General features: G+C 47.7%; 1 protein-coding gene across 4 annotated transcripts in view; it reads left to right on the top strand.

Moving 5' to 3' along the window:
* The first annotated feature begins 352 nt into the window (after positions 1-352).
* Positions 353-22408, top strand: part of PLEKHA2 (pleckstrin homology domain containing A2) — a 59163-nt gene continuing 37107 nt past the window's right edge. The window contains exons 1-3 of one of the 4 annotated variants that reach the window (XM_025993630.2): positions 353-685; positions 1041-1132; positions 13092-13255. In XM_025993630.2, coding sequence (XP_025849415.1) covers positions 13115-13255 — 141 coding nt within the window. In that variant the 5' untranslated portion in view covers positions 353-685; positions 1041-1132; positions 13092-13114. The remainder of the gene's footprint in view (positions 686-1040; positions 1133-13091; positions 13256-22408) is intronic. The other 3 variants (XM_025993633.2, XM_025993632.2, XM_072763479.1) reach the window with 3 other exon arrangements.

The raw sequence follows: 22408 nt of genomic DNA, 5'->3' as shown, positions 1-22408 counted from the left end.
CTCTGAGAAAGTCCCTCTACCCTCGTTCAGAGGTCCGGCGCCCGGGGCTCCTTTGGCACATTCGCGACAGCCCGGGAGAATCACTCCTTCAGACCCCAACCCTCCCCTTTTCAGCCTGCGGCCCCAGAAAGCCAAAAAGCCTCCGGGCTCACGGTCCCGGGGAGGCCCGGCTGAGGTCGCGGGGTGGGGCTCTGGAAAGGAGCCTCCCTCGCGGGAGGATGCCCTCGGCCCGGGCCCCCTTCCGGCGGCGGCCACCTGCTGCCTGGGGCGCGGCGGGCCGGGCCGCGGGGTCCCACCTGCGCCGCCGCCCCGCCCCGCCCCCGCCCCGCGGCCGCCCCGGGGCCCCGCCCCCGCCTCCTCCGCGCAGCCCGCGGCGCCCGGCCGCGCCCCCTCCCACCCCGCGGCGCCCCGGCACCCCTCTCCTCCCCCGGCGGGCTCCGCGGAGCATTGTACTCACATCCGGGGCTGGGTTTTGCTTTAATACGAAACGTAATTAACCCGGAAAAAAGGGCCGAGAGACAAGAGAGAAGGAGGGTGGGGGTGAGGGAGAAGAGCGAGAGGAGCGGAGGCTCGGAGAGTTGGGCAGCGAGAGCCAGCGGCGCCCCGGAGCCACGGCCCGGCCGGCCGGGGGCGCCCCACCCCGATGTGACCCACCCTGCCCGAGCCCCGACTGCCGCTCGGCTGGGTAAGTGGGGCGCCCCCGGGGCGCGGGGCGCGGGGCGCGGGGGCCGGGAGCCCGGCGGGGGCGCCGAGGGCGCGCAGGCGGGGCGGGGAGCGAAGGGAAAGGTGGCCGCAGCCCCCGGGGCGCCTCCCGTAGCCCCTCCCGTAGCCCCTCCCGTAGCCCCTCCCGTAGCCCCTCCCGTAGCCCCTCCCGTAGCGCCTCCCGTAGCCCCCGGGCGATCCCGGCGGGCGGCCCTTGCCGCGGGCCTGCGGAGCGTCCGGGGTGGCGGAGGTCGCGGCCGCCAGGGGTCGGGCTGCGGGGGCGGGGCCGCGGGCAGGGGGCGGGGGTTCTGCTGAGCTGCATTTTCTCACGTTTGCAGCCGCGAAACTTCTCTGCGGGTTCTGGCGCCGGAGCACCGGCCTCGCAGCGTCCGCCGGGCTGCGGGAGGGAGCGGAGCGGAGCACGTCCCAGGCAAGTCCCTCGGCTCTCGCTGGGCCGTGGAGCCGCGTTTTCTCTTCCCCTGTTACCTTACAACAGGACGGGCCTGCAGTGCTCCCGGAGGGAGAGCTCTCCCTTTCCCCTGGGGGCCCGCCCGGGCCCTGGGGCTCCTGCAACTCCGGCCTCTGGGGGTGACGAAGAAAAACTGCCCTAAAACGCAGGTTCGGTGCTTTATTGGGAAAGCACCCATGAGAGAGCTGACGGTCTCTCGCTCTCACCAACTTCTTCCTCACCTTACACGCTTCCCTTTTCTGCTCTAGTTTTGAAGACTGTTACTTCATCAGATTAACAACAACAAAAAAATCCCCAAAAATTGAAAAAAAAAATTCAAAAAGAAGGAGGAAAGGGGTAAAAGGGCGGTGCATGAAAAGAAGAGGTACAGGCACCTCCAGAGAGAGAGAGGAGGCGCGGCGGGCGACCTCCACTTGGGCCTCACACATCTCTTCCCCCAGGCCACCCCCCCCCCCCCCCGCCCCGCCCCGCCAGCCTTTCGCCTAAGGTTTCCTTCCTTCTTGGTGAGTTTGGGTTCTAGCTGAATCTTCCCCTTCTAACTCCTTCTCCCGCTCCTCCTCTTTTCTTTCTTTAGGGCTCCAAATGGGGTTTTCCAGAGGATAGTAAACAGCAGAAAAGAGGGAGGGGAAAGCATTCTACCAGGAAGCCAGCTGTGGCTCTTAGAAGCACCTCAGCCCACTGAGTGGTGGTTGCCCTTGGGCTGAAGTTCCAAAACTGTACTCATGTTCTTAATATATCTAAGCCAGTCCCCTCTCTGCTCCTTTCTGGAGCTCCATCATTTTTCTCTGGTGGCAAAGCCTTCAGAAACAGTGAAACCGAAGGTCTGGAGCGAATAGAAGTGTTTGTTTTGTGTTTCATGGTTGCATTCAGCTGACATGTAATGGATAATAAGGATATGAAAGGCAGAGATGAATAAGTCCAGCCTCTGTCTTCGGGGAGCTAGCTTACAGTCGGAGAAGACACAGGCTGTACACAAGTGCCTAGAACACGAAGTGGATTGGATTGCTAAAACAGATCCAGCATGCTTTGAGAAACCAGGGGGAGGCTTGTTAAAAAGCATCATCATTTCAGTTATTTGTCTTCTCCATGTGTACCACTTGAACGCAATGACTTTTGCCATAGCAAAAGTCTAGCTTGTAGTCTAGACATTATGGCCAGGTCGATGTATGACATCTCCCAGATGCTAAGCAGGTGTTTGTTGAATGAATGAATGAATGAATGAATGAATGCAGGTACACAAATTGTTTGCACCTGTTGGATGGAAGGGAAAAGAGCAGTGTGGCAGTACCTCAAGCCTGTAGAAATTCTGTTCACCAAGTTGGTGCATGAGGGTTTCCTCTGGATGTTGCCTTTAGATCTTGTCTCCCATTTGTCAGCCCCACTTTCTACAAAGTGTCTGTGGCGCCCCTGGTGGTATTTCAGCTAGTTGACGATGAGAGCCTTGCTCACCTCACAGATAGGGGTGATCACCTTGGTTATCAATTTGGAAACCACCTGCTCCTGGGTAGAGAGTTTGCAAGCCCTTCTCTTTCCTCGTTGGTGCTTTCTTCTCTTTTCTTTAAAAAGGAAGGGGGGCCTGCATGTCCGGTCTTGTCATCCTAGTGAGCTGAACTGTATTGAGCTCGGTATTTTACTAAGGTTAAAATAAATCCTGAAGACATGCAAGTTTTGGTTGGTGCCTAGTTTTGGAGAAATTCTGCAAAAATGGGAAAGGAGAAGAAGCATTAGCTCTGTCAGTCAAATCCTCCTGAACAACCAGCTCTCCTGCTTGCTTTCTGGGTGTTTCCTGAAAGTCCTCCCAAATGGCAGGAACATGGTCTTCATTGTGTGCATCCAGCTGGCACTTCATTGATTTCCTGTCTTCTTCATGAGGCAGGTGGACAGGTGGACAATGCCCCTGTTAAAAGGCTGAAGTACCTCAAGTTAGATCTTGCTGTGGGCCTCAGGGCAGTAAATACTCTTTCTGATTCAGGGAGGCGGCTATGGCACTACTTACTGTGGCCAATATAGGCCCACGAGTTGGAAAAGGTCTCGGGGCTAGCACATTGGACTGCCCCACTTATGTCTTTCTACCCTTAACAGTTTGGGTTGCCTTACTTTCAGTTTTCCAACTGTCTTAGTGAGCTGGATAGGACTCCTGCAATCTAATCTGTTAGGCTTTGGAAAGGAAGGAAACAGAACAAATATTATAGTGTGACAGCCTATGGGGAGAGAAGAATCCTAGCCCTGCCCAGTAGTAGCCCATCATTGAGCCAGGGAATTGGACAGGGTGGGGAGATAGGGCAGCTGAGAGGCGGGAGGGATGGGTCCCTTCCTTCCTGTTCTTAGGGGGCCTATGGTTGGTGGAGCCAGACTATAGCTGGAAGACTCCGTTGACTTTTGTTCCAAATCTTGGGTTGCTCTGCTCTCTCATCTCCTGGCCCCTGCCTTTAAGCCCATCCAACCTTTTAGGCTTTATAATTTATCTCTTTTAGGCAGAGGATTGAAAGCTGAATGGAGCTCTTTCACTGTGGAGGTTGCAGCCCTGCTGAGGCAGGAGCTCCTGACACTTCCCGGTGTTGGGCAAAAGGCTTTCTTCAGCTTTGGGCCTGTGGGGTGCCTTTCTGGCCGCAGAGGCTGGCCGCTGAGATAAAGAGGGTGGGAAGTGAGGTCTGCTTGTCCTTATACTCTTGAGAAACACTATAGTTAAAGGACAAAGGCTGGAATTCACAGTGCCATTAGCTAGGACTTAAATTTGGCCATCCACTTGCAAAGGGGCTCTCCCAATTGGGATGCTTCTGGGGGCGGAGCAGGAGGCAGCCCCTGAGTCCTTTCCCTGGAGCCTGACCTGCATGCCTGGGTTCTGTTAACTTTCAGGATAGCCTGGCCAAGATGGAGTCTGTGGATCTCTTGTTTTTGTTTTGTTTTGTTAAAGATTTTATTTATTTATTCATGAGAGACACAGAGAGGCAGAGACACAGGCAGAGGGAGAAGCAGACTCCCTGCGGGGAGCCCAATGCGAGACTCTATCCCAGGACCCAGGATCATGACAGTCACTGAGCCACCCAGGTGCCCTGTTTTTTTTGTTTTTTTTTTTTACCCCCCCTGGAGAATTTCAGAGATGTAAAATATGATGGTTCTTGGAGTCGAGGGAAGAGTAGGAGAAGTTTGTGCCTTTCCTGGTGAGGGATCCCAGTGTTCCAGCCTTTCTTTTGACATTTGCTTATTGAGATTTGAGGGGTAGAGACAGCCATGCAGCTGCCTGCCCTGTAATGAGCAGCTTTGCAGTAGTAATGATAATCATATAGTACTTGTGAGGCATTTCACACACATCGTAACGACAACGTTTACCCAGTGCTTCCTCTTTACCAGAACTCCTGTTAAGCATTTTCACACATTATTTCATTTAATTCTCACAGCCACCTTTGAAGTCTATAAAGCGATTCCCTCCCTCTTGCAACCCAGGAAACAGGCCCAGAAGAGTTCAGTAGAGTCCGTTGGACTCTACAACACATGCTCTTTCACTTCACTCTCCCACATTGATGGGGAGCTGAAGTCAGCACACCCTTTCTTATGGTCTTCTCCTTCCAAGAGTTTTAATGAACACACTCACACTGGTCGCTGTCACCTGCACATCCTCTTCGCCGCACCCAGCATTTCGACATCTCCTCTATCTCCTCCTTCGACAGACACACTTCGACAGACACACTTCGGCCATTTACAGTTGCCCCCAGCACTTTGCAAAAGACTGGGTAAAATTTTAAATGAAAGTGATTGCTCTGGATTCCTGTTAGGAAGCCCTGCAGTGAAACCCAGTGCTCATTGTGTTTCCTAACTGGGGGGACTGCCACAAGTCTGAAAGTTGGAGATCTCAGTTTTAATAGGCTCATTTATAAACCAGGTGTGGTTGCCCCCCTGTGCTTATGATCTCTCTGGTGGAGCCTTGAGCCATGGGAAGACCTTTGTTTCCTACTGGCTCCAACTACCACATTTTCTCTGACCATACATGAAGCTGCTGTTAAGAGAGGTCATGACAGTTTAAAATATTTTTGTTGCTTTTGGCATTCTTCTTGCGGTAGATCAATGTTCAGTTTCTCCAGCCTTTTCCCTGAAATTTGTCCCCTTGACAATCCCTTCTTGAGGGTCTTTTCCTTCCCCATGAAGCTCTAGGGTCTGGTAGGGTTTGGGCCGTCTGTGTCACAGGGGCACCTTTTCTTCCCTGTTGCTGTAGATGTTTGCATTTCTCACTCTGCTTTTACTGGGAACATGTTCTTGGGGCACTCCCTTCTCTCTCACATTATCCTCCTGCCTTAAGATGATTTGGAATTTGTTCTTATGACACTGTCAAAGTGCAGTGGTAGCGTTACAGTAGGAGATAGACTGCTCCCACACTTTCTAAGTTATAATCTTTGGTCCACTCCCAACGATGTGTTTTGAAATAGCTATGTTTGTGTTTTGTGGTTTTTCCTGGGCCCTTGGTATTGTTGGAACTCTGCACGACACACTCCTGTATGCTGCAGATTTAAACAGAGGTGAAGTCTGTTCACATGGCCCGTGCATATTCTAGCACTAGCTGAGTGACTGCTCTGAACCTCCACACCCCGGTTCCTGTCTGCGGAGTTACAGTCCCCTGAGACCTCTGATGTCATTTCCCGATAAACTTTCTCCTGTTGAAGTTTAGCAATTTCCTGTTAGTATCCCTCTCACTCGCCACGGATTCTGCTGTGTCCAGCTCCCACCCTCATAGGGTAACAAGACAGGAGATGTTCTACTGTACGTCCCACCACATGTCAAGAAACACCTTCCTGACTTTTTCTGGAGCAAAATCCCTGAAATTTCCTTTCCTGCCAACATAAAGTAACATGAAAGAAAAATCTTCAAATTTATAAAATGAATTTATGTTTGTTTTTTTTTTCATACTTGAACCTTTGGATGGTTTCATGATGGGGCCAACACCATTTGAGGCTTTATCTGTGTTAGCACTTTCCATTTTATTTCCCTCAGAAGCATCAGAATGGTCAAGCAGATGAATCTCTCTTATTTCACTGTGTTTTTTTCTGTATCTCCAAACTACATGAACAGTCTTAAAAATAAGATATCCAAGGGGTGCCTGGCTGGCTCACTCGGTGGAGCATGTGACTTTTGATCTTGTGGTTGTGAGTTTGAGCCCCACGTTGGGTGTAGAGATTACTTAAATATAAAATTTTAAAAAAAGACATCCAATAAAGCAAACTACAGCTTTAATGATGTAATAACTCTAAAGCCTAAATCTATTTATCCATCTTTTCATTCATCTGTTCAGCCATTTATTTAACAAATGCAAGCCCCATCTCCAAAGTTTCAAGAAGGAAAGGTCTACTGAGGGTCTTTCTCAGGGCTCCTGCTTCGTTTAGCCAGAGCACTAGGCATGGTGTGGCTTAGGCGCTGTTAACAGTAGAGGAAGATAGTTATTGATGAGGGTGTGAATATTGAATTCACTTCAAGGGCAGGGGCTCCTCTTATGAAGACTAGAGAGTAAGGAACCAAACGTGCAGGAGAAAGAGTGAGCCTGTCTAAGAGGATGGTGCAATAGGAAGTATGAAACCCAAACCCAACTAGATTGGAGAGTGCCAAAGCCCTCTGGATAGAGGTACCTGGCTCTTGGGCAATTGTGATGGGTGGGATAGTGCTTCATTAGGTTTAAGACTTTGGGGCGCCTGACTGGCTTGGTTGGTGGAGCATGCAACCCTTGATGTTGGGGTCATGAGTTTAAGCCTCATGCTGGATGTAGGGCTTACTCAGAAAAAAAAAAAAAAAAAAGACTTTAAAACACCAAAAAGTCCCAAGAGAGCTATAATTGAGGCAAGGTTTTGCTTGTTTGTGGACTCTGAAGACTTGACAAATTTATTCTCAGCTTCAAAATTTATGCGCTGGGGTCAGAGTGTGTGTGTAGTTAAAAAAGCTTTCCCACCTGCTGAATAAAGGAACACACATGCCCTGTAGAACATTTGGAAAATTTAGAAAATATACAGAAGTAAATAAAATTCACCCATAATTAATAGATAATAACTGTCAGTATTTTGATGTCTATATATCAATCTTTTTCTATCCAAATACAGAAATACAAAAACAATACTTAAGGGATTAAGATCATAATATAAGTCATATTGTATCTTTAAAAAAAACTTATGATGAGTTTCTCCCTAATTCATTTAAAATTCTTTGAAAACACAGTTTGATTGTATAACATTTCCTTATGTGAATGTCCCATAATTTATTTAATTATCCCCTAATCATTGGGACATTCAAGGCACTTCCAACTTGTTATTATGAATTCTACTACAGTTGCCTTTTTAAAAATTTTAATCTTTATTTGCATCTTAGTTTATTTACTTGGCTGAAATCCTAGAAGTAGAATTACTGGTCCAATGGGATGAACATTTTTAGCTCTCTTGCCACAGATTGCCAAATTGCTTTCCACAAAGGTTCATGCACCTGTCCTGGGTGTAGAAGAATCCTAAGACATCTTTTCAAGTAGATAACATTTGTTTCAAGCAGCAATCTTCTTTTTATATTCTTGACCCTCCCGTGCCTTTGTTTCCTGTTGGTGCAGGTTCTTTTTCTTTCAGGTCCCAGTTGTTTCTTCTATGTTAATCAGCCTGATGAAGATGTCCATTGCCTCAATTCGTAGGGGACAGTTTTATTTATTTTTTTTCTTGGGTTAAGTCTTCTCCAATAATGGAACCTGAGACAATAAAATGGTCAGTCGAGGAGATATTTTGGATAGATGTCCCCAGTGCCCTTCACCTCATCGTAAGGTGGGAAGAAGTCCTTGACTCTTCTCATGAGCTTCATCAGTCAACTGGCAAATGTTGGCCAGGAATCTTGGTTTAATAGACATTGAACCCATTTTCTGTTACTGAGCTGTGGGTAAATCCATGCAAACTCACTTTTTGCTCAAAGTCTCACTTTTACCATAAATTAGATATTTAACATATTTTCAAGTGTAGTACAAACATAGAAACTTATAAACTGAAGAAATCTGAATCATAAAACTTTCCTCTTTTCTATTTTACTTTTCATTAAAATACATTATTCAGTTATTTGGATTGTGTGAGGACATATTTTGGTTTGGTTTGGTTTGGTTTGATTGTGTGTGTGTGTGTGTGTGTGTGTGTGTGTGAGAGAGAGAGAGAGAGGGAGAGAAAGAGAGAGAGAGAATGTGCACATGATTTGGTTTGCATTTTACAAAGTCCAGGAAGGAAGATGAAGCAGGAAGCAAACGAAAAAAAATGTTCAGCTTCACTAGGCATCATTATATATTTAAAACTAGCAACAGTTGAAAATGAGAACATTTAACGTATATAAGATTATAGAGATGGTAACAATATATTACTGCAATGTAAACAGTATTTTTAGAAAGCAGTTTTAGGGGTGCCTAGGTGGCTCAGTTGGTTAAGCATCTGCTGACAGTTTAGGTCTTGATCCTGGGGTCCTGAGGTGGAACCCCATGCAGGGAACCTGCTTCCCTCTCTCCCTCTGCTCTTCTCCCTGCCTGCTTCCCTCTCTCCCTCTGCTCTTCTCCCTGCTTGTGCTCTTTCTCCCCCACCCTCAAGCAAATAAATCAAATCTAAAAAAAAAAAGAAAAAGAAGAAAGGTTTATAATCTCAAGAATTGTAAAAGATCATTACTTCTGATCTAGTCATATTATTGCTTGGAATTTGTGTATACTGTTTCCATGTAAAAGAAGAAACAAAGTATGAAAATAAGAACTTTCATAACATTATTTATAATAGTGAAAAACTGAATATAATCTGTCTAATCATAGAAAAATGGTTAAGTAAATTATAGTAAATGCAGTTCAGTAATGTTATGCAACCATTAAAAGCAATGATTATAAAGACTATGTAGCAACATGGAACATGTTTATGATATAATTTAAAAATTTAAAAAGGCCAATTATGTGGATAGGGGCATGAAAAAGCATGCAAATATGAAAATGATTGGCTGGAGTGAATTTTTTAAAATTCCAGCATTGTTATACTGTGATTTTTGCACTAAAGAATAGAAAATTCGAAAGGAGTTTGGCAAACTTTGGAAAGAGGGTACTGAGTAGAGTGGACCAATGTCCTTTCCTGCACAAATATTCTGTACTCTTTGTCACCAGTAAATTGTGAAGACTCTGAAGCTCCTTGCTAGGAGGTTTCATTCTGCTATTAGAGCAGAGGTGAAGGTGCTAGTCTGGGAGAGCGGAACCTGATGCTGCACTGCAGCAAGAGCACTTGGCACTCCTTGTCCCATGAGACGGGGAGAGTCATTGTCAGGGTGTGGGGCCTAGGACATGGGTTGGGGGCAGTTCCTGGGGTAAAGCACCCAATGTCACCCTCCACTCAATAGTTTTACACTGAGGAACTTGGATTAAGATGAAGTTTAAGATAATAAGTGATTTTAAAGAGTCAGAAAACAGGCTAAAACTATATAATTGGAGGACTGTAGAAAGAATGTCACAAAGCTTTGCCTTGGTCTTCGTGGGGGGAATTTGGGGTGATAGCATATATATGTGCATCAAGTGTTTTTCTCCCCTTGTGAACCAATGATTAGCACTTCCCTGTCCCCTCATTGCCCAGTTGTTGGGGCTGGGCATGGGGTAGCAGAGTTCACCATATTAGGGGGGCCTTACCAGGAAAAAATGGAGGAGCCAGGAAACTTGGGAGATGGTGGTGGCAGGTTGAAGAGCAGAGAGAGGGGGCTGGGGGGATCGGGAGCAGCAGGCTCCCAGTACCAAACCTTAGCCTCTATCCTGACAAGGGATGTATAAGTGGGGTCAGAGTGAAGGGACAGAGCATTGGGGGTTAGAGCCTCAGGTTTGTGTTTGGTGTGCCATCTTTTGAGTATGTTGCTTCTGTGCGCGTTGGCGAGGCATAACAGCCTTTATGTGTGATATTTGGTTCTCCTGCAGCCCATCCTTTTCCCCTACCTCCCACATTCTTGATGAGCTCCGTGACTCAGCTGCTTCCCAGGACATCTGAGCAGATTTTTTTTTTTTTCCTGGCACTAGAACCACAGTCAGGAGAAGGAACCAGAATTCTTTTTGTTATCCTTCCTTTGGACACGTGAGGATTCTCTCCCACCCATGGATCCATGTGAATGGAAGCTCCCTCCATAAAAGCAGACTGTTGAAGGACTAGACAGTGCCTTCTCTAGCCCATGACCTCAGAAAAGGGCTGGCACTGATTAGTACTGTAGGCTGAACAGGGAACATGTGAAAGCCAGCATTAAGCTGGATGCTGTGCTTACCAGCTGGGTCTAGAGAGACAGTTGGCATGATTGTCCCACTGCAGTTGATATGTTATCTCTCAGAGATGTCCCAGGAGTGGCAGCAGTCCTGAGACTTCTGGGAATTCTGCCTCTGTAGCCAGATTGGCATTGAGGGAATTTGCCTCATTTTCCTAGGGAATGGGTGAGTTCCCTCATCCTGCCTGGGCAGCTGTGCAGGGGATTGTGCGTGGACATCCCAGCTTCTCTGCCTGGGACTCCTGTTTTCCCCTGATTCTCTAGGGGGACACTGCATCCTTTCTTAGGAGTATGCTCTTTCTCTGCCAACGCCAGGCCTCCTGCCTTCCTGTCGTTGGCCTAGTGTCTGTTAGAAGACTTGAGATGCCTCCCATAGTGCTTGTTCCTGACTCCTGGCTCGAGTGCATCCTTCACCTTTCTGGATCTCACACTTGCCTGGCTGTGAGACCGCAGCTGGGATGGAAGGTTAGCTCAGGAAGGCAGGGGTCTGGCTGCAGGTCCCTGAGACCGCTGTGACGCTGCCCTGTGCACTTGTCCTTCACTTCCCTGTGCTGCTACTTCCTTCTCCCCTACTAGCTTTTTAAACCTCCTCTTCCCATTTTTTATCCTTTTCTCACCTTCTCTTTTACTTCTCCTGTTCTTACTTTAAGCTGTGTTGTTTCACCTTTGTCCTGTTTCTCTGCCGTCTGTATTCTTCTGTCCCCCATCATTACTCAACAAGTGGTGGTGGGTCCCTTGACTCACGTCCCTTCTCACTGTCATCTGTCCCCATTGGGAATCTGGCCTGATGTTAATCTGCAATCAAGGATTCATTCCTCACTGGTATCATTATGTGTGTGTGTGCATGTGATTGTGCACACGCTAATGTGCACACGCAGTGGGGGTGGGGCATACTCCCCCCCCCCCCCCCAGCAGCCTCTCCACACTGAGGCCCTCTGTGGGGGTGGGAGAGACCAGACGGTGTCACCAGTCGCCACCCTTCGAATGAGCCTAATCTCATGGGAATGTGGGGCTGGCCTGCCATGGGCCTGGGTGACTATGGGTGTGGCATCTTGGTAGCTTACCTGCTGACCTAGCATTGTGGAGCATGCATGGCCTCAGCCCAGCCAGCTCACTGCTTTGCTTAGGGCCTTGGTGGACTAGGGTCATAGTGGGTTTTGCTTGTTGAAGCCCAACTGGTGCCAGCAGTGGGTGGTGTCCGTCCTTGAGAGTCAGAACGTCCTATGGTGTTTTCTGACTCTTGGGATACCTTGTTACCACCTGTGCACTGTGTTGTGCATCCAGGTTGGGTGCAACTGCTTAGTGGAAGGTGCTAATCTGTCTTGGGGAGGAGAATAGAGCTCCTGCCCTTTGCTTGGCTCTTCAGAGAGTCAGAGGGAAATCACGAGAGGAGGCTGGCTTGAAGGTGAAGCTTGTCTCTTGTCATCAGAGACCCTGCTGGAGTCCATGAAAGTGTTCACTGGTTGTAGCCTTCTTCTGATCCCTTATCCTTTGTCACATGGGGCCTTTGGGTCACAGCAAAGTGAAGTCAGTGAAGCTAGGGCTGAGGGATGTGGTCCTGTTGTCAAGTCCCGAGAGCCCCTTGCTTTGGCTCCTTAGTACCTTCATGGAGCTGGAGGGTTTGCTCCTTATGACTGAATTCCTGGCAGAGTTTTATGCAAGTATTTGGGTTGGAGCTTAAATCTTTTCTGAGTTTCTTTTTGTATAAAATTGGGTTATAGCCTACTTTACAAGGCTTTTGTGAAGGGCAATAATAATGCCTGGTGTTTATGACATGTTTAATGTGTGAAAGGCACTTAATTCTCACCAGTCTTAGGAGGTATGATCACTACTGTGATCCCCATTTTACAGGTGCAGAAACTGAGGTACAGAAAGATTAAGTAGTTTGCAGTCAGACACTTTCTAAGAGGCTAAAACTGGAGTTAGAGCCCAGGCCCCTGGGAGGCCTGGGGGCTCAGTGGTTGAGCATCTGCCTTTGGCTCGGGGTGTGCCTGGGGTCTGGGGATCGAGTCCTGCTTGGGCTCCCCACATGGAGCCTGCTTTTCCCTCTCTGCCTGTGTCTCTGCCTCTCTCTCTGTGTCTCATGAAAAAAATAAATAAAATATTTTTTTTTTAAGTTTTTTTTTTTTTAATTTTTATTTATTTATGGTAGTCACAGAGAGAGAGAGAGGCAGAGACACAGGCAGAGGGAGAAGCAGGCTCCATGCACCGGGAGCCCGACGGAGCCCGACGTGGGATTCGATCCCGGGTCCCTAGGATCGCGCCCTGGGCCAAAGGCAGGCGCCAAACCGCTGAGCCACCCAGGGATCCCAAATAAATAAAATCTTAAAAAAAAAAAAAAAAAAAAAAGAACCCAGGTCCTTGATCTAGGGTTATTTCCTCTTTGTAAGTAAAGCTGCCTGAGGCTCTGCACCTCAGGACTTAGTTGAGTACCTTCTAATGCATTTTGATGGCTGTGTATGGAACAGAATTGATAGAACAGAATTGATAGAGGTTTCCCTGGGGCTGGTTGGGTAGACCATTTGGTGCTCTGGGGAGGGAGGGCTGGTAAGAGAGATAGCCTAGCTTCTCACAAAGGTGAGTCGAGCCAGAAGTGAAGTTCCTACAGTCTCGAGGCAGAATGTGCTTCACCCTCCTCATCAGCCACTTCCTTCCTCCTGCCACGCAGGGTGATGTGAGCAGAGCCTAGGAATGCCTTATGTGGATCGACAGAACCGAATCTGTGGGTTTCTGGACATCGAGGAGAATGAGAACAGCGGCAAGTTTCTTCGGAGGTACTTTATTCTGGACACCCAGGCCAACTGCCTTCTCTGGTACATGGACAACCCCCAGGTGAGAGGCTGCTTGGGAAGGTGGCTGGATGGCTCGTTGCCCATCATTGCCTGGGAGGAATGCAGCTGGGATTAGCCTCAAGGGCTTCCTTCATCTCTTGTGGGCAGCATCAAACTGGTAGTCATCGAGGAGGGCAAAGCCCCACAACAAACACATACATACACAGAGGGACTGTCCCAGATACTAGCTTGAAGAGAAGGAAGCTCACCTCTCCTGACTCGGGGGATCGGGTATCTTTTCTTACACTCAGGAGTTGCATACCTGCAGGAGTCCAGTGGAGGCTGGCCAGGCTGGTTCTGGTCTCCAAGGCATGGCTTGCTTTCCTTGCCTAACCTTGTTATGGCCATGGCCTTGTGGCTACTCCTGTTCTTCCAGTCTGGGGCCCTTCCCTCGCAGAGAATGTGACCTGGTTCCCTAAACTGGACAGATGTTGGACTTCTTTGGTCGCCTGCATGAGGGATCCTGGGATCCAGGGTTGGAGGTGACTTTGGTGGTCACCTAGTTTTGCTTCTTCATGCTACAGATGAGAACCTGAGTCTTAGACATTGGAATTGACTTCGTGAAAGACACGGCAAGAGTTAGGTGACTTGCCTAGCTTTAAAAAAAAATTTTTTTTATTGGAGTTCAGTTTGCCAACATACAGCATAACACCCAGTGCTCATCCCGTCTCAAGAGCCTCCCTCAGTGCCCGTCACCCAGTCACCCCGTCCCCCCCGCCCAACTCCCTTTCCACTACCCCTTGTTAGTTTCCCAGTTAGGAGTCTCTCATGATCCATCACCCTCTCTGATATTTCCCACTCATTTTCTCTCCTTTCCCCTTTATTCTCTTTTACTGTTTTTTATATTCCTCAAATGAATGAGACCATATAATGTTTTTTCTTCTCCGATTGACTTACTTCACTCAGCATAATACCCTCCAGTTCTATCCATGTTGAACTTGCCTAGGTTTTTGTGGCAGTCACCTGCCACAAAGACGGGGCCTCCTACTTCCTATTGCTGGGCCTGGGAACCTCTGGAGTTGTCATTGGTATGGGAAAAAGTCTCAAATCTTTTTTTCTTTTTTTTTTTTTTTCTGATGCTGTGAGTGCTGTTGGCTCTTTCCTTCCCCCTGCCCTGGGGCAGTTTGGTGAACCGAGGCCCCAAAGACCAGCTTGGCCTCTGAAAGTCCAGTTCATGGGTCATAGCCATGTTGTGGCAGGGAGGGGTGTGGGGCTGAGATCCGGCTCTGGAAGAGGAAAGTCTGAGTGTTAGTGGGTGGATGTGCAGTGGAAAAAGATTACTGTGAGTCTCTAGGTCATTATCCAGGGACTAACCTTCTAGAGGTCTTTAGCATTTGACATCTGATGACTGAGAAAAAATGCAATATAGCTCAGGTCAGTCACCTTCTCCAGGAAAGACTTAACCCTAAGTAGGACTGTGCCCCATGTGTCACCCCACATCCCTGGTAACCCTTCTGTTGATTAGTTTCATCTGAAGTGCTAGGCCCCCAGCATGAAACCTACATATGGACACTGACATCCTTGACTTAGCCTGGAATGGTTGCCTCTTAAAATGTTTTGGTCTTGGATTTGCCTTCTTCTTCTTCTATAATTTTCTCTGCCTTTGCTCTCTGTATAGGTGCCCATAGCTGGGTCAACAAATCTAGTGTGAAAGGAAGTAGCACTGTTGGAGGAGCTTGAGATCAAATATTTCTTGCTAGTAGACTTGGCATGCCAGGGGTGAGCCCCGAGTGACTTATGGTCTCTGGGTCTTATCATTTCCTTTCCCTTCTTCTCCCTTTGTGTACCTTCTCCCACTTACCTGTCATATTAGCTAGGGTAATTTGAAAGTATTTTTGTCTTGACTTACCTGCTTACCACCATGCTTCCTGCTAGGACTATTCTTAATCCAAATTCATTTGCTTAGGGAATCCTGACTAACTGTTGCCAGCTACCTCCTCCCAGAGCTGGACCCTTCTTCACATCCTGGACCATAGGCCAAGAGTCTTGCTGTCAGTGACAGATCACCCAGTCCATGTTGTCACCATCTCAGATTTCAAATATTGCTAGATGTTGGGATTTCCCTTGTGTCCTGCCCACTGATTTGACTGTTCTTTGTTTCCAGAACCTGCACTGACCTTGAATGCTCCACTGTGGGCATCCTTACTGGGATCTCTAGAGTCAGCCTCTTCAACAGGTCCCCACTCTGCCTAGGGCAGCTCCCTGCTCTTCCCTGCTGACTCAGCTTCGGGATGCTCTTTGAACTAGAGCCTTCTTTGAGTTTGAGTTACCAGATAGAACTTGTGGCCACTGGTGGAGAGTCTTTACATTTTCCCTGGAAGCAGAGATTTCAGCTGGCTTGACATATGCCTAAAAAAGCAGAGTCCTGATGCGACATAGCAATGGTTCAGAACATTTTACTCCCATTGCTGGCTTAGCTCTTGGTTGTTAATGGCCAGATAGCCACTCTAGATTTGAGAGTGGATATTTTTATAAGTTGTAAAATAGTACTAGTGAACATTTATTACTGTGTGGCAAGCACTATTCTAAAGACTTCGTTGGGTTTTCATGTCATTCTGACAAGTCTAATTGGTAGGTATTGTTGTCCTCATTCTAAAGGTGAGGTGGGTGAGGCAGAGAGGGGAAGAATTTGCCCACAGTTACATAATAAGAAGGTGGCAGAGCCAGAATTCCAAAGCTGGCAATCTGACTCCAGATCCCCTGCCTTTATTGCTGATAGTGAGACCATCATATTAATGTTGCTTAGGAGGCAGGAAAGTTTTTGAAGGTGGTCTCTGATTAAGAAAGAGGGGCCAGAGGACACTCAGAGGGTAGGGTGCTCAATCTGGCTTAGGTTTTGATCTATAGTGCCTAGCATTTAGTAAGTGTGTGCTCACTGAATGATTGAACACACTAAAAGAGGACCAATTGGAGAGTCTATCAGAAGGGAGGCCTTTATGAATGCAGAGTGCCCGACACTGCTCTCTTGGGCCTCAATCGAGTGGAAGCTCTGCAGAGGTGGGCAAATCCAGGAGTCAGGAGAAGATGGATTGGTGATGATCCCCAAGAGCAAACTGGAGTGGTTTTTTTTTTTTTTTTAAGACTGTATTTATTTATTCATGACAGAGAGAGTTAGAGAGAGAGAGAAAGAGATTGGCAGAGACATAGGCAGAGGGAGAAGCGGGCTCCCTAAGTGGAGCCTGATGCAGGACTCGATCCTAGGACCCCAGGAACATGTCTTGAGCCAAAGGCAGACACTCAACCACTGAGCCACCCAGCTGCCCCCAAACTGGGGGGTTTTGGTCTCTCCCTGAGGAGCAAGACATGGATGTACATTTAGTCACTGACCATCTTACTTTTATAGGGAAAGGGAGACGCCTGCTATGGCATTTTAGTTAATAGTCACTCATAAGCAGGATTGGATTCTCTCAACCCACGTCTCTGATCTTTGCCTATTGAAGCTACTTGGGTAATTGGTGTTTATGAAGCCTGTCTTTACCACCACTGCCACTGCTACTACTGTTATTATTAACTGCTGGTTATGGTTCCTGAGTGCAGAATGCTTTGAGTATTTTATCTCAGCAAGTCTTTTCAGTAATCCTGGGACTCCAGGACCATTATCCTGCTGGAAGTACTCTGCAAGGCACAGGAAGTTGGGCACCTTCATTTGAGGTCACACAGGTGGTAAGTATAGAGCTGCAGTTGGTGCCAGGCCTGTGTGACTCCAGTGTCTGCGCTCTTCATCTGTGCCTGCCTCCTCCCACTGGTGATGTTTGTGCTCATCCCAGTTGAGAGTCCTGGGGACCACGTGGGAGGTGAATTCAGCGATGTCTTTGCCACCGGGAAGCTTAAGGTTTAGTTGGAGAGATGAACACAGCACACACAACTGTGCTGCTAAAAATCTTGGTGCATCTTTATAGCAAGATAAGTTATTGTTGAGTTGAATGGCCCAGATGCCAATAGTTTTGTTAAATGAGAGGGGTTGTAGTTTTCCTCTGGGCTGCCCATCTAGGGAAATGTGGGACCTCAAGGTGGAGTCTTATAAGTTTTCAGATCTGGGAAATAAGAGATCAAGGATCAGATTCTGGCTCTGCCATGAAATTATTTTGTACATTAGGTAAGTTATTTGTTTTCTCTGGGCTAGAGGCACTCTAGATGATCTTTAACATGGCTTTTGGCCCCTGACTTCTGATGGGCTAACAATAAACTCCTGGAGTGTAGCAACCTTGCTTAACTTGTATTTACTAAATACATCTTGTGTGCCATACACCAGTATAGATGCTGAGGTTCCAACAGTGAATAGATCACATCTTTGCCTTCATGGAGTGTATGCTGTAGGTGAGAAGATGAATGATTTAAAAAAATGTGGCAGGGAGAGTGAGGGTCACCCTTCATGGAGGGGGTGGTGCTAGATATGAAAGGATGAGTGAGATAAATCATTACCACCAAGTAATCACCAAGTGATTTCCATTTATAGGGCATTTTATAGGTTTGGATTTGTTTTTCTTACAATATCTCATTTGATTGTTATGCAACCTGTCCCAAGCAGAGCTGAAGGGGAAGAGGAGTGTATTTCTGTGTGAAGGGAGCAGCAGTCATGTGGGAGCAGAGGCAGCACCAAGGAGGGAGGTGAGCTTGCCTTGTTAGATGAGGTTTAAGGTCAGGTTCTCTAAAAGAAGATCCCAAGACTGGGAATCAGGCACTGAGATAAGGATTTGTGCTAATTTCTTTCTTTTTCTTTTTCAAGATTTTGCTTCTTTATTTGAGGGAGCGGGGGAGAGAGAGAGAGAGCACGCGCGAGAGCGCACATGCATAAGTAAGGGGAGCAGCAGAGGGAGAGGGAGAGCAGCAGACTCTCTGCTGAGTGGGGAGCCCAACATTGGGGCTCAATCCCAGGATCCTCAGATCATGACCTGAGCCTGAAGTCTGATGCTTAACTGATGAACCATCCAGGTGCCCCTGTGGCAAGTTCTTAAGGAAATGTTCTCTGGAAACTTTCAAAAGAGCTGGGACGCAGGACAGGAAAGCAGAGGAAGCCAGACAAGGATCTGAACTCAAGCAGAAGTTGGTAAAGGGTAGGCCTCAGCCTGATGCTGTAGTGGGGCTCACAGTAAGTTAGGCCTCAGAGTTGTCCAAGGGAAATTGGCTTTCACTTGCTCCACTGGACAGTCACTGGTTTCAGCTCCATAAATGGCAAAATAGCCCCAGTAGCCTGAAGGCTGTGCTCTGAAGCAGAGCTGTGGGTGCCACACATGTGGACACAGCAACCATATCTGGTCATAGGACATACAGCAGGTGTGCATCAGAGTTCAGCATGCATGAACCAGGTACAGCCCTGAATGTCTGACAGAATTTAGAGTTGATGCAACAAAGTATCAACTCAAAGAAATCCAGATTTTTTTTTTTTTTAAGATTTTATTTATTTATTCATGAGAGACACAGAGAGAGAGGCAAAGACATAGGCAGAGGGAGAAGCAGACTCCCTGCAGGGAGCCCAATGGAGGACTGGATTCCAGGACCCTGGGATCATGCCTGAGCCAAAGGCAGATGCTCAACCACTGAACCACCCCTGTGCCCCCAAATCCAGCTTTTTGATACAGGTAGTGGTGACACCAAACCAATATGGGATGAAACCCATTAGCTAAAAAGGACCCCTATAAATGGAAACTTTCAATATTATTGCTTATGGCCACTGATTTGGCTAATGCATCTAAAAATCAATATGCTGACAGTATCAAGCATGCAAATAGTCCTTGAATTGAAACAAACGTTGGCTAGATTTCCCTGAAAACATTACTATGATATTATAGCACCAGCACCTGTATTTTAATTTAATGTTGGTCCCTATCATGAGAGTGGAGCTATTTATATACAAACGAAAGCCCTTTTTTTAAAAAATTTTTTTATTTATTTATGATAGTCACACACAGAGAGAGAGAGAGAGAGAGAGAGGCAAAGACACAGGCAGAGGGAGAAGCAGGCTCCATGCACCGGGAGCCCGACGTGGGATTCGATCCCGGGTCTCCAGGATTGTGCCCTGGGCCAAAGGCAGGCGCCAAACCGCTGCGCCACCCAGGGATCCCCACGAAAGCCCTTTTTAAAAAATATTTTATTTGTTCTTGAGAGACATAAGAGGCAGAGACACAGGCGGAGGGAGAAGCAGGGAGCCCAGGGCGGGACTCGATCCCAGGACCCCGGGATCACGACCTGAGCCAAAGGCAGACACACTCAACCACTCAGCCACCCAGGTGCCCCAAGAATGCCATTTTATTATTCAAATAATTTCTCTAAGGCAAAGCAGGACAACTGTATATTTGGAAGGGGGCTGCATACTAGATTTTGCTCCTGAGCCCATTCTCTGTGTTTGTATCTGCTGAGTGCAGGACAACGCGCAATGTGTACCTTAATTAAGGAAACACCCTTTTTTTTTTTTTTTTAGCCTCGTGTCTTCATCTGTAAAGTAGGGGTAATGATATTAATTATCTCTATCTCTGACATAGTTGTTGTGAAGATTAAATAGAGTAATGTATGTGAAAATGCTTGCATAACTCTAAAGTATCACTGAGATGTCATTCGCTAACGGCAAGGCATTTATCCTAGGGCTTCCTGGAATGTCAGCAGCAGTGGTGCACAGGGAGTAGAGAGGAAGGGGCAGATCTAGAGGCCACACGAAGGAAGAAAATGTCTGGCTTGGTGACTGATGGGAGGGTGAAGGAGAGCAGTCGGAGAGTTCGTGCCAGGCTGACTGGGAGACAATGCAGGGCATTGGGGAACAGAGCCAATTCCAGGATGGAGGGGAAATGACTCCTGAGTTTGAGGCACGTGTGGAGGAGGCTGCCTTGAGCACAGGGGTGAAGGACTGAGCTTATTGAGTTTAAGGTTTTAACGCCATTACAGTGGCCAGTAGTTGGAGTCCTGGAACCTGAACATGTCCTGGGGATTATCTAGAGCCTGGGTCTTGGACGGTGTCTTTAGGTTACTATCACAGGACTGGGGGAAGGAAATAAAGGTACTGGGAATGTGGTGGCCAAAAGGCTTTTACCCATCATGAAGTCCATCCTGGCTGATGCCAGTGCTGAGGCAACAGAAAGGAGACATCCAGTTAATAGAACACAAGCATTGCACCAACATAGCAGTTCATGATAGAGTTGACTTCTCTGGAAGGCAAAGGTTAAATGCATATTTTGAACTAGAGAATGAGGAGAGTAGCCATGGGCATTTCACATTAGTATCAGGAAGTATAGCTATAGGATGGAGGGGAGGAGATGTGTTTCATACCACAGCAGCAGGTCAGGCCACTGTCAGGGTCACCTCATGCCTGGGAATAGCTTGGTTATGTTCTTTTTAGTTTTTCTCCCATTCTGGGATGAGGGCTGTGGAATGTGGGGCAGAAGGAATTATGCTGTCCCCTCCATTCCCATCACCCAGCTCTTCTTGGGAAAATCTTTCTTTTCTAAGAGTCTGTGTCTAGCCTTGGCTTCTGGTGGTTTGAGTTGTGGTTTTGGCCCATGGGCAGCCATGTTGGCTCATGGCCTAGCTGTGGGATTTCCATAGGCAGTCCCTTCCTCCTCCGTTCACTCGTTAACCAGCAAGCTGGTCTTGACTGCCTGATGTGTTCTGCTCGGTACCATAGAGGGACATAAGAATTCAGATATAAGATTCAGAATTCCATTCTGAATTCCTGGTCTTTGGGAGTTTGGCACCCAAGAGCCAGTTTGACCAGTTCCTGCCCTGTCTAGCTTGTGCAATTGTATAGGGCCTCTTTTGGTGTAACCCTGCTGGTCCTGCTCTTTTATTTACCTTTCACTGATAATCAACTCTTAGATAATAAGCAGGTCCTTGTACATTTGAAGGATTGTTTCATGGGGGGTGGCATGGTGTAAAGAGGAGGCTCATGAGATTGGAGAGTCAGGAAGAGTTGGGTTTGAATACTAGCCTGACTACTCAGTGTGTGTATGACCTTGGGCAAGTTGCTTTACCTGCTCTGTCCATAGTTTCTTCATCTGTAAAATGGGATTGTTAGGATTAAGTGACAATGCACAGGAGGACCTAGCAGCAGGCCTGGGCCAAAATAGACTTAAATATACATCAGTTTCTTTTTTCCTTCCTCAAGCTGTGCCTTGCCAAAGGACCAGACTGATTCAGCTCCTTGAGGAAGTCATTTTCCCACCGTGAGCCTTAGAGGACTCTTGTGGCCAACGATGAGCGATCACCAGAACCTGTTTGTGGTGGTGTTCTGTGAATTTATGACTCTGTAGTTGGTCATTTCTCTGCTCCTTGTTACTCTCAGTAGAAGATGAGAAAGGGAGTAGGAGACACGTGGGTAAAATTTTCTATTTCAACAAGAGATAATGTTACTTCTGGAAAGAAGGCTTACTATGGGAGGTTTGTCACATCTCTGTGTGGGCATCTCAGCTCCTTCCTTGGCGATGGAAGAGAATAAACCCTACGCTTTCCACTCACAGGGAGTGGGAACTCCTTTGAGGTCCTTGGTGGCAGGAGAATACTTGAGCAAAAAGCAAGACGTTGGCAGTGTCTTCATAAAAACTGTCAGTCATTTAATGAGAACCTGCCCGGTGCCCTGCATTGTTCCAGAAAATTCAGAATGCTCCCGGCTTACAGACATCCTCACATAAAATTGCTGCCAGCCACACGTGGCCCTGGAATCCTCTTTCCCTCTCCCTGCCATGGCCCTGCCCTCTCCTCCTCCCTGTTTACTGCTGGTGCAGTAACAGCAGCAGGGCTCAGCCTGTGGGCTGCCGCTGAGTGTGGCTTTCTCAGCAGCTGCTGCATCTCTGGTGCCTAGTCAGCAGGACCAGCCAGCGTGTGCAGCAGTGGTCCTCAGAACAGGCCACACCATGGAATCATCAGGGAGCTTGGAAAACATACAGGTGCCTGGGCCCTCCCCCAGATCAGTTAAAGCCCTGGGAATGAGGTGTGTGTATTAGTTTGTTCAAGAATATCTGCAGGTGGTTCCCGTGAGCAGTCATCCCACCAGCCTGTCTTCACTCCCCATCTGCTCAGATGCTCTCATTTCAGATGTTTCCTGTCTCTCTCCCCAAACCCTTGACCCTCTTGCAGTTGGGACTCAGTCCTTTTATGCCCCGTCCACCCAATTCCCATCCCTAAGAAACCCTGCCTGAGGTCATGGGAACTGCAAACTCAAGTGACAGCC

This window comes from Vulpes vulpes, chromosome 7 (assembly GCF_048418805.1).
Source record: "Vulpes vulpes isolate BD-2025 chromosome 7, VulVul3, whole genome shotgun sequence".
Classification (NCBI taxonomy): domain Eukaryota; kingdom Metazoa; phylum Chordata; class Mammalia; order Carnivora; family Canidae; genus Vulpes; species Vulpes vulpes.
Note: the sequence above shows the minus strand (reverse complement) of the source record. Positions and strands in the feature narration are given on the sequence as shown.